This window comes from Monodon monoceros, unplaced genomic scaffold, assembly GCF_005190385.1.
Source record: "Monodon monoceros isolate NGI ecotype Baffin Bay Population unplaced genomic scaffold, NGI_Narwhal_1 Super_Scaffold_6, whole genome shotgun sequence".
NCBI classification, from domain to species: Eukaryota; Metazoa; Chordata; class Mammalia; order Artiodactyla; family Monodontidae; genus Monodon; species Monodon monoceros.
Genome location: NW_021703783.1, coordinates 46,792,762 through 46,804,822, shown reverse-complemented (window position 1 = coordinate 46,804,822; position 12,061 = coordinate 46,792,762). Strand labels below are relative to the sequence as shown.

General features: G+C 36.3%; 1 protein-coding gene across 1 annotated transcript in view; it reads left to right on the top strand.

Moving 5' to 3' along the window:
• TAFA2 (TAFA chemokine like family member 2) overlaps nucleotides 1-12,061 on the top strand; it is a 540,141-nt gene that overhangs the window by 488,436 nt on the left and 39,644 nt on the right. The window contains exon 4 of the mRNA XM_029206748.1: nucleotides 1,029-1,153. Within this exon, the coding sequence (XP_029062581.1) occupies nucleotides 1,029-1,153 (125 nt within the window). The remainder of the gene's footprint in view (nucleotides 1-1,028; nucleotides 1,154-12,061) is intronic.

Genomic DNA, 12,061 nt, shown 5'->3' with positions numbered 1-12,061 from the left:
GGGACCGCACCATCAACCATGTGGTTGGTACAAGGTCACTTGAAGAGCGTTTTGAAATCTAAAATCTATTGGAAGATGGTCTAAGATCTTATGCGGTTTTGTAGCAAAAGGCATTATAATGAGGTTCCAATAAGTCCATGTGCCTCTTACTTTTATGCCATGAAATATTGATTTGCCAGTGGAGGGCGAGTGTGTGTGTGTGTGTGTGTGTGTGTATAAATTATTTGGCGAAGGAAAAATGAAAATAGATGATTAAATAGTGTGGGTACCTAAACACATGGCTGGTTCTTAACAATGAAAAAATAAACACTGCACAGATGAGTGAACGTTTAGCTGTGGATAGAATTCACGTGAAATATTTTTATAGAGATTTATCAAAATATTAATTTCTTTCTTGGAGGATTCACCTAATTACAAAGGATATAAACATTTATGTGGGTCTATATAATTGATGTTATCATGAATAATAATGTGTTAAGTGCTCATATTTTCATGGTGCATTCCTTGTGGTGATAGTTACTGCCCACAGTAAAAAAAGATTGTGTTCATTTGAATGCCTTCCTGATTTTAGCCTACTTGTGGGAAATACTACATTGATTCTAAAATATTGACTCTGGTCATGGACTCACTTTCTTATATGTTTGTGTAAATCAGCACATGCATGTATCCACGTAGTTTCTTTCCAATATGTTACTGTCCATGAAGCCTATATGTTGGCATGAAATATCCTTTAAAAATGTGCCTATCATTAACAATACTGTATTATACACTTAACATGAGATCTACCATCTTAAAATTTTAAGTGTTCTTACCAAAGTAAAATAAAAATTAAAAAAATATCTTTAGTCAAAAAATCTAGAAAGATTTATTCCCTTTGGACCAAAAAAAAAAAAAAAAAAGCATCCTTCAAAATCTAATCAGCCCAGTGGTGGGAAAAATATGTGGCTTTTGTTCCTCTTTAAATGTGCACCCAAAGAATTAACAAGCCCAAATAGAAAATATTACATTGATTTTTCTATCTCCTGTAGCTTCAATAGTGGAACAGAAATGGTGGTGCCATATGCAACCATGTCTTGAGGGAGAGGAATGTAAAGTTCTTCCAGATCGGAAAGGATGGAGCTGCTCCTCTGGGAATAAAGTGAAAACAACTAGGGTAAGTGGACAGCCAGCCTGTGAAAGCAAAAAGTCTCTCAATTAATAGAGCACGGAGCATGTGCAGTGACATCTTTAAGTGGTGGTTGTAGGATGAGAGGTAATGGTTTTCCATAGTACATTTTTCTCCCATTTTCTCCCTGCTTCATTTTTTCATAGCACATTTTTATTTCACCCAGAATAACATCTTCTGTAGATTGCCATCAACTGTCATATTACCTAATAATTAAATACTCTTTGTTCCTTCATGAGATACTGACAAAAACGTGAACACCCCCGCCCCAAGGATGCGTGTTAAATGCTGGGAAGGTGACCCCAATCCCTCATTCTTCTGATGGATAGTAATCTGAATAAATTCTGAAAAAAAGAGAATTTATATATGAGTCAACAAACATTTCCCAGTTAATATTCTTTCATTTTTATGAGAGTAATTATTTTGACCTCCCTGATTTCTGGATCTATAAATAGTTTTCTAATGGTTAAGTTTGTAATCATGTAATGAGTTATCAAGAGGAGTTTTCAAATCTCAGGGTCAATATAAAAGGAGTGCTCTTCAGACAGTGAGGTATTTCAGCTTGCAGTGACTGATTTCTGGGGGGTAGGAGAGAAGTGAAAAATAGCTTTATTCTTTCATTTTCTAATTACCTCCATGGATATTCTGGACTGGCAGAATTTAAATTCTTTGTGGAATCAGCAAATGGAAGTTCTGTCTTATTTTGCTTTTTGCCCTAAGGGGAAAGCTGACTACTGTTTAGAACTGGATAACTGGGGGCTAGAACAGAATAACGTTTTATAAAAAGGGGATATTTTATTTAATAAAATGTAACATAAAACTAGAGACTGTAATTTACGGTATTGATTAACAATAGCAGTTTTTTTTTTTTTAAACCTTGTGTGGACATATTCAAGAGGATTATTTTAAAATCCCATCAGATATATAATGTTGAGTAATATCTTTAGTGCATTGACTATTCAGACATACAGAGAAGTAACCAAGTTTCTAATAAATAATAACTTTATATTTTGTCAAATGATTTCATGACTCTAGGCTCATAAGTTGAAGGCTGACACTCTTCCAGAATCTGTGGAGTGCATGACCAGTTAATTAGAATAATTGTATTATTCAGTTAGCACATGATATAATCCATATTGATTTGTTAAAACCATTCTGGCAATGTAAAATTTCCTTATAAGCTATTTATAGCATGAAAATTTTTTTCCTAACACTATTAACCCTTAGTCTAAAATAGCACTCATGTAAATGCCTGGAGATTTAAGATTCTGAAACAATTTTTTTTTAAAAAATAGTGAGTTCTCTACATCGTAATTCTATGTTTTTATTACATCAGTGGGTATGAGGAAGCTAACACTTATTAGATACTTAAAACATATGCCATATACTGAACAATGTGCTTCATGTGAATTAGCTCATTTAATCCTCTTAATAGCCCAGTGAAAGAGGTAATATTATTATCTCCTTTTACAGCTGAGAAACCAAAGCTTTAAAATGTTAAGTGACTTCCCAAGGTCATATAGCTAATTAACGGGAAGTTACAGATCAAACCGTATATTTTCATTCCAGAACCTAATCTCTTAACCTGTAGTTTATACTAGATCATTTAACTTATTCTTAAGCAATAGTGATGAAAGTTTCCTATAATTCTGTTCATATAAAGTAGACATTTAAAAATATTTTTAGCTTTTTGGATCATTGAAATGAAAAGGTCAGAAGCATGTGATCTAAATTCTCATAATAAATGGTTTTAGAAGTGTTGCTTCACTCCCTGTTGGGCCATATTCTCAATAGTTCAAACGTAAAATTGAGTCTCTGCTTCACAAATTCTTCATAATGTAATTAAACAAGATAGATGAAAGACTGAGATCTTGTGAGTAGGGAAGACCACATCTAGATCCTCTAGTTTGTTTTATTTATAAATTCATATAACTTATAGTGGATTGCCCTTTCTATTTTTCCTTCATCTCCTTTGCCCTGGAGAACAGCTGTTAATGGAAGACCTCATTGAAGATACTGTAGAGAGGATTCATGCAATAGTGGGTGTTTGTATTAAATTATCTTAAAAATTCCTTCCAACCCTGAGAGTCTATGATTCTCATTTAAAAAGGAAAAATCATTATATATAAGAGAAGATAAGAGGGCTTGAGAGAAGGAGCTTCTTCAGTACAATCAAAGTAAATTATTGTTACTTTTTCCTTCACAAGTAAAAAGATTGCTGGTGAAAATGAAGCTACTTGGACATTTTCAACTAAAGGAACGTCATGGCATTTCAAATGCCTGGGCAAAATGATGTTCAATTACGAATATTAGTTTGGCTCACAAAACAATTAGGTGAATTTCCCTGAGGCCCCAAAGAAGCAAAGTTGTCAAGGTCATCATGTTATTAGTGTTCTGCCATCTCCTTTGAAATAGTCCAAAAAGTATTGGAGATGAGATAAATTCTTGAAATAGTTCTGGCACGACATTACTTTGCCCACAGTGGAAGTGTTGGGTAGAGGTAGGTTCTGCCCTACATAAACAGCAGCAATATTATTGAAAAGAAATCTGATCATTATTTTAATCACTGGTGTTATTATCCACTTGCTGGTCTTGAATAAGGTAGCCATGGCTGTGGTGAGCCAAGAAGCCACTGAAGCCCTGATTTGGCAGGTCCTAGCCACAAATGGGAAAGTCTAGAAGTTAAGCAGGAATAGGCTATAAAAGTAACTGAAGAGCTGCTCTCAGCAAAAAGTCATTTGCGTTCCTTACGCAAGATATGTTGGTCTTATGGGATTATCACTGCAAGCAAAATGGCTCGAGAAATGATTAAATTTTGCAGTAATGTACATCCTCCTTCATAACTGCCCGTATCCAATCTGGAGTGCTCTGGTAAATTTAATGTTAGAAAAAAACCAGTCAGCCAAAAACATCAATGAGGCTTGCTTGGCCTCAGCAGAGATGCATGGTACTTTCCAGAATTGACTACAGATCAGGGGCTGGGTGAATTTCTCATTTAAGACAAATTTGGAACTTACATTGTACTTCCCATAAATGCTAATTATATCCTCCTTCTGTCTTTGTACTAAATTCAGGAAGCTTATTGTCATAACCCATTTTCTAATTGTCCTAACAAGGGGAAAAGGCAAAGAGTAGACAGCCTTTGTTAGAACAGCAATATTTGCATACATGCTCTTCAAAACCCCAAACATTTAGTCTGCAGAGAAAGGAGGGTGCAACATTGTTTCCTGAACCCTACTTCTCACCTTAAAGCTGGAAACTAATGACTGCGTATGACATCTGTAACCATCTACTGTATTACTTTAAAGAACTCCTAAGTTAAAAAGAAAAAAAGGAAAAGCCATGAAAGCCTTTTGATTTCAAACTCATTTTCAAAGATAAATAATAAAGAACTTTTCAAAGAGTCATTAATAAAAGAATAGTCTTTCCAGTGTGAAAAAGCACATAATTATATGCTGATTATATAATAGAAAAGTAGAAGGGGGGAAAGGTGCTGTAGAGATTGTAAGAATTGAGAAACAAAACTTTGATAACATTGTTAGAATCCTCAGGAAAAACAGACTGTGATTCATTTCTTTTAATGTTTTGATACTCTTTCTCTGTGGAATATCTCCTAAAAGAAGTCACATTCTGATTTTAGGATTTATAGCCCTTGGCCATTGGTATGGACTCCACACTCCTATGGTCATGCAGCTCAGATGTCTGGTTCTTACCTAAGGAAAAATGAACTTAACTTGATATAAGATTTTTATATTTTCATTAGAAATATTATCTTTATGAATCATGAATCCTCATATGCATAAGAAGACATTTTCTGCGTAATTTTTAACTAATTGGAATTCTTTCATCTTTACTCATTTACTTAAAGTGCCTTAAGCAGATAAGAACTCTGTAGTTTTTTAATGTCCCTTCAAACATAAATGGATTTTAAGGGCATAAAATATGATTTTATTTTGTTGTATAATGCAATGAAAATCAACAAATGTTAAAAAATTTCCTGTGCATAAATATTCTATAATAAGAATGCTCATATTATAATCAAAGCAACAAAATCAAATATGAAAGCATTTACTTAGCTCTTAAAGTGTGCTGGGCACTCTGCTAAGTGCATCGCAGGTATTATCTTATTTAATTTCCCCAACCACAGTAGTTACTAACTAGAGCACAAAGATATACATAGCATGATGCCTGCCCACCAGAAGTATGCCTTCGAGTGGGGGAATGAATAGTAGACAACTGCATTATTCTTTTGTTATCCATATGCAGCCCACTAACAATAAACATTGGAATCGCTGGTAAATATAAATCGAGTAACATTGTTATAATAATGGGGATAAAATAAGTCTCTAGTTCAGCTTCCTCATCTACAAAAAAAAATGAGAACGTTGAGCTATATTCAATTTCAAGTTCCTCTAAACAACAGTTATCCTTTGATTCCTTGTGCCAAGGACATTTCTAACTTCCTTTCCAACTAAATTTATATGACACTAATAACTAGCTAATCTCAGAACAGAGGTAAGTGTTAGGTTTTTCATCCTCTCCCTCTAAGGGAGAAAAGAAATAGCATCTTAGGGTGCTTTGTTGATTGAAGCCTCAAGTCATCCCCTTCCAGATGCTGCCTGATTTTACACCAAGACTCCGTGACTCTGAGTTGGTGGGTCTGAATGGTGTCCAGGGGTGCTACTCCAGGTCCAAGGCAAGGGAAGAACACAAGAGGAGAAAAGTTCATTTTCTCACCTTAAGGGGGTGCAATTTGTGAATTATTCAATCACAAGCTCTCTTCTTGTCTTGTAAATTTAACATAGACTTAGTGTAGTGTGGTCCTTTTTTGATCAGCCCTTTCCAACAGACACATTCCCCATTCTTCTGTCTTCATCTCACCTCTGACCAGGCCCTGAATTGCACCCTGGTCCACAGGACAGAGCATGACAACTTTTAGGGCTGTGGTTTTCAAATTATCTTGATGGTACCTAAGTAAGAAATACATCTTATGTTGTGATCCAACATATACACAACACTCCCACACACACATACACATACACCCATACACCCCACACTAAAATTAAAGTTCTGATTTTTTGGTTTTATTTCCTTCCTTCATTCCTCCCTCTCTTCCTCCCTTCCTCAACTCCATAAATTGATTTTATAACCCACAAATATGTTACAACATGTAGTTTGAAAACCACGGCTTTAGAAGCAGTATTTGACTGCTTCTCGTGTTGGCTCCATGGAAGCGGTAGCCACTGCTAACTTGCAAAGATGCAAACTACTGAATAGACAGTTTTCAAATCAATTCATCTTTTACATTTTAAATATTTTTAGTCAATATTTTGGGGTAAAAATTTCGTAAGATCTTGTAAAATATAGATTTCATGGGGAAAATGTGTATACTGGATACATTCTTCCATTCAACGAGTGTTTACTATCTTTTATTGTTGGGTGCTATTCTGGGTTCTGGAGCACAGCACAGGGGAAAAAAAGAGAGGATCCCTGCCCTCATAAGGCCTAGATTCTAATAGGGTGTATTGGTTTTCTATTGCTGCCTTAGCAAATTTAGGGACGTGATACAACATCCATTAATTATTTGTAGGTCAGACTTCCAGGCACAGCGTAGCTCGGCTATTTGTCTGCTCTGGGTTTCACAAGGCTGAAATCAATGGGTATGCTTCATCTTTCCACAACAGGGCTGTGTTTCTTTTCTGAAGGCTTTAAGGGAGAATCTGCTTCCAAGCCCATTTAGGTTATTGACAGAATTCGGTTCCTTCTAAATGTAGGAATGAGGTTTCTACCCCTCCAGTAGCTGTCATCTGAGAGCCTCTCTCACCACCATCAGAATATCTGCTTTCTCCATCACATTGCCTCCTTCATCTTCAAACCAGTCAGGGCACACTGAGTCTTTCTCACACTTCGAATCTCTCCGACGTCCCCCTTCCGCCATTTCTCCTCCGCTTTACTCTTCTGCTTTTAAAAGCTCAAAGGATTACATTTGTCCCACCCAGATAGTCCAGGATGATTACCCTATTTTAAGGTTAGCTGATTAGCAACTTTAATGACATTGTCCCTTCACAGCTGTGCTAAGATTAGTGTTTATTTGAATACCTAAGGGACAGGAATCTTGAGGGTATATCTTTAGAATTCTACCTATCAGACAGGGGGAGACAAAAATTAAAATATATGAGTAAAGTATATGTTAGATGGTGGTAGGTGCCATGGGAAAAAGTAAAGCAGGGAGGGGAAATGGAAAGTGCTGAGCCAAGGGAGTTTGCATACTGAAGTCTCCAAGGAGATGAGGGGATAAGCCATGTGACTATCTAGAGGACACGCTTTCCAGGTAAAGGGAGAAACAAGCATAGTACCCGCCATGGAAGCTACCCTGGGAATACCATATTCAAGAGACAGCAATGATGCTAGTGTGGCTGGGGGGAGTGAGCAAGGTAAGTGGTCATATTTCGGATTAGAAAGGTATTATGAGGCATGTCACTATAGACCTGAATTTTTGTCCTGAGCAAATAGAATGAGGAAGTTGACATTAGGTGAGTTGGAGACAACCGTGGGGAGAACAGGTTTTATGTTTTACATTAATATCCATTAAATCTAGGTTATTTAGCTTAATAGAAATTTAAATATGGTATAACATCTTGAATTTATTAAGATAGATGAAAATGTTTTACTATAGTAAGAAAAATGTAGACATTGAAATTCATATCAGAAAAGATTTAAAATCTCAAATGATATGGACATTTGAAAAAAGCACTTAAGGAACTATATAATTACTATAATGACATTAAGTTTTAAAAAGAGATGTGGACAGAAACAAATTTTTTTTCTCAATTAGATTTGGGTCCAAGGGTAGAAGGGATACCAAGCTAGGTGTCCAGGAAGTAGCACTACTACAAGTGACATTTTAAACCTAGTATTTTTAACTTAAGAGCTGCTTACTTAATTAATAATAATTTAATAGATCCAGGAGTGTCTCCCTTGTTATTTCTTTAGAAAGTTATTAGAAATTATTGCAAAGACTTTTAAAAATATATCATAAGGAAATATATTCCAAACCTTGGCCTATATTTTTACAATTAAAATAAGAAATGGGCAACATATGAGTGCTTTGATGTTCCTGTAAGATTTAAATGCTTCTACAGTACTTGAGCCAGGTATTTATTTGTAGGTGTTACTCTGAATATTATGCTATTTATTTGTAGGTGTTACTCTGAATAATATTCAGGTGTTACTCTGAATATTACTCTGAATATTATGCTCATAATCTTATAATTAATTGTGAATGTTTGTACATTGAAATGGAATCTAGTTTGGGCATAATAGAATTTCATTAGCACTGTGAAGTACATCTTTAGGTTACTGCCTAAACAATATCCTGTCTGTAATCTGAGGCCTAAAATTCTATCAGGGATTTATGTTTAATATTGAGGAGCTTGCTATTTGTTCAGAGGTAAGTATTCCTGGGAGAGGCAACACTCATCTGTTTTTGGTTATCTGGAGAGCCCTAATCAAAGAAAAATAGTACCTCATAAGCCCTGGGAGAATAGAACAGGAAGTTCAAGTATCCCTAGCTAGCAGGGATTCTATGCCTTTTACTTTTTCTGGGGTGGGTAAAAGCCATTCTATTAAAAAATATAATCTTCCCTGAATACATTCTACTGTGGCTCTTTCCCTTCTCCTCACACATTTTCTATGGATTTGAAATCCCTTAAACAATGATTTCAGATCCAGTTCTATGCTCTTTGGAGAGTGGGGTAAATTTTCCCTCAAGCTCAGAATTCCAAATGTTTTGTGCTGAGACAGCTATGGTCTAATTCCCAACTCTCTCTAAGATGAGAATGAATCCCAGCTCCCTGCTGGGCAGTCTACCTCTGAATAATGGCTAGCTGGTTGTGAAGTGTGCTTAATACAAGGGCAGAGTTGAGCTTAACTCTATAATGGTTAGACTTCACTGTGGTACCCAATAAAGTTCTGGACACCAACTTTCAGTGGGTGCGAAAAAACGAAGCTTACATAAAAGGCTTTGTAGATATTTACCTCAGAGAATAGAAGCACTAGGAGTAACAGGTTTTAAATTATTTGAAGATATATCATGTGAAAGAAAAACATTAGACTTGTTCTGTGTGACTACAAAGAATACAATTAAAGACAAGGAATAACTCTTGGTGTCAGCTCAAGATGATGGTGAATGGGATAACCTGGGAAATAGTAAGTTCCTCATTTCTGGAAATCATCAATTTGTGACTTAAAGGATGAGCAGAAAATCAGAGTTAACTAGTTCAATTTACCACAACAAACACAAAACAACTTATGCAAAGGCATTGAGGTATAAAAGATCATGTCTTACTCCTGGAATTGAAATCAGTTTATGGGGTGACTTCATGTGTGTGAGGGGAGTGGGGTGATGGGGAATCCCTGGATGGGGAATCATGATGGCCTTTCACTGCCATGCTAAAAGATTTGCATGTTATTCTCTAAGCAATGGTGAACCATTGAAGAACCTTAAACAGGAGAGAAGAAGCGTCTGATTTACACTTTACAAAGTCTGTTTGGCTGCAATGTGTCAATTGTAGGGAATTAAGGAAAGTATGAGATAACAGGCTTGGACTAAGATAGGAAAGTGATACAGTGAGGGTGTCGAGGGCTGGGAAGGAGAATCAATAGGGCTTGGTAACTAATTGAATATGAGGGTTAGTGAAAGAAAATTCTAGAAATACTTGTATTTCTGGAGTAATCAATTTGGTGATATTAATTGATAAAGACGCAATGAGGTGGAAATATCAAGTGGATAGTTTGATATATAGCCCTAGAAATCAAGACAGAAGTCTGAGAATAGTCATCCCCTAGATGGTGTTGGAATAATTAATTTAAAAGGCTCCCCCAGAAGGAATGTGTTGAAAGGGAAGAGCATCAAAGACATTTTAGCAGGTAATGTAGAAAAAGGTACTTGCTAAGGAACATGAAGTGTGGACAGAGAGATAGGAAAACCAAGAGACCAGAGTCTGGGAGAACACAGAATTCCAGAGAGCCAGGACTGTCCGTTGATACAACAAGGATATAGAACCTACAGACAGATTATGTGGCCTTTAAGTTTCTTTCTGGATGTGATATTTGCAAGAAATACTGGAAATTCATGATCTGTTAGCTGAATATTATTTACTGTCATAATCTTAATACTTGCCTCCTAGTTGGATGGTGTCATTGGTAACACATTGTAAACTGCAGAATATGCATCTATTTAAAATAGAATGGAGTGTTAGAAACATTTTAAAAATAAGAATATGAATCCCTTTAGCAGAGTTAACAAATTCCATTCAAGGGATGCCTATCCATTCATTTGTTCATTCACTCTGTAACGATCAATTGTAGGTCTGCTATGTGGCACTGTGCCTGATATTGTGGTAGGCTTTGGAATTCAAATTTTTTAAAAAAAATCATGACTCTTTGCTGTGCAAGGATTCACAGTCAATTGGAGAGAAAGTCAATAAATCACTGTCATGTGCAGAAGTGGTAGGACAGAGGTTTGTACAGGTGCCACTGGAGTCTATTGGCAGTTTAACATTGCACGGCCTATAATCCTCCTAAAACAAATGGATAACAGATTTTGAGGCCATTCAAAGGCAACTTATTCAATAATTTGTCTCCTTAGTATATAGTGACTAAGTACAATGAAAATATTATGTTCTGCGATGTCAAGATTCAATTAAATTGTTTTCCACCTTTGCGTCTGGCATTGTACTACCGTAAGAAAATGAAAATCCATGAAGATGCTTTCTCAACTAGACTACTTTCTTCTTGATGAACTATTCATAGAGACAACACTGAATGAGTACTTTTTGGATTAGACTTTTAAATCACTTTACATTTTTCTATTACCTATAAAATATGAGAGAGGGGAAGGAGAAGGATTCTGTGTATGGGACCATAGTAATAACTAATTAAACTGAAGATAATTTACAATTGCCATCTGCAAATAAGAATATTGGAACCTTACAACATGGCACCCATTTATCAATGCTTTAAGCTTATAGAACACTTTAAAAATCTTTAAGTAAGATATATTACTTACAGCAAAATCAGCCATTCGGTTGAAATGTCATTTAATAATAAAACTCAAATTGCCACATTAAAGCAAAGAAGCCAAAATCTTTATAGTTTATACTAAGCCAGGGAATTCCACTTATATGATGTTTAATATCGAACTTGTTACAGACAAGAGCTAGTTAGCTGTTGAATGTACCTTTAGCTGCTGTGGTTCAGTATTATTGTGTTTAGCTCCTATTACATTGCAATGTTGGACCTCCCTGGTGGTGCAGTGGTTAGGAATCCACCTGCCAATGCAGGTGACAGCGGTTCGAGCCCTGGTCTGGGAAGATCCCACATGCCGCAGAGCAACTAAGCCCGTGTGCCACAACTACTGAGCCTGTGCTCTAGAGACCCCGAGCCACAACTACTGAAGCTCGTGCGCTCTAGGGCCCGTGCTCTGCAACAAGGAGAAGCCGCTGCAATGAGAAGCCCACACACGGCAACAAAGATTAGCCCCCGCTCGCCACAACTAGAAAAAGCCCACATGCAGCAAGGAAGACTCAATGCAGCCAAAAATTAATTAATTAATTAATCTAAAAAATTGCAATGTTGGCTTCCCATGATTTATGGTCGGATTAGCCCAAAGTCAATACAGGGCTGTTCTGCTGAGGTTCTGCTTACTGTTGGCTGTTTTACCTTTAACTTTTATTGCTTATTCTCTTCTGGTGGCAAATATATTTTACCTTTACCTTGCATCTCCTATTCTCTTTCTAGCCCTGTTAAAGGAAAACTAGGAGTGAGTGAGTGAGAGAGAGAGAGAGAGAGAGAGAGAGAGAGAGAGAGAGAGAGAGAGAGAGAGAGAGAGAGAGA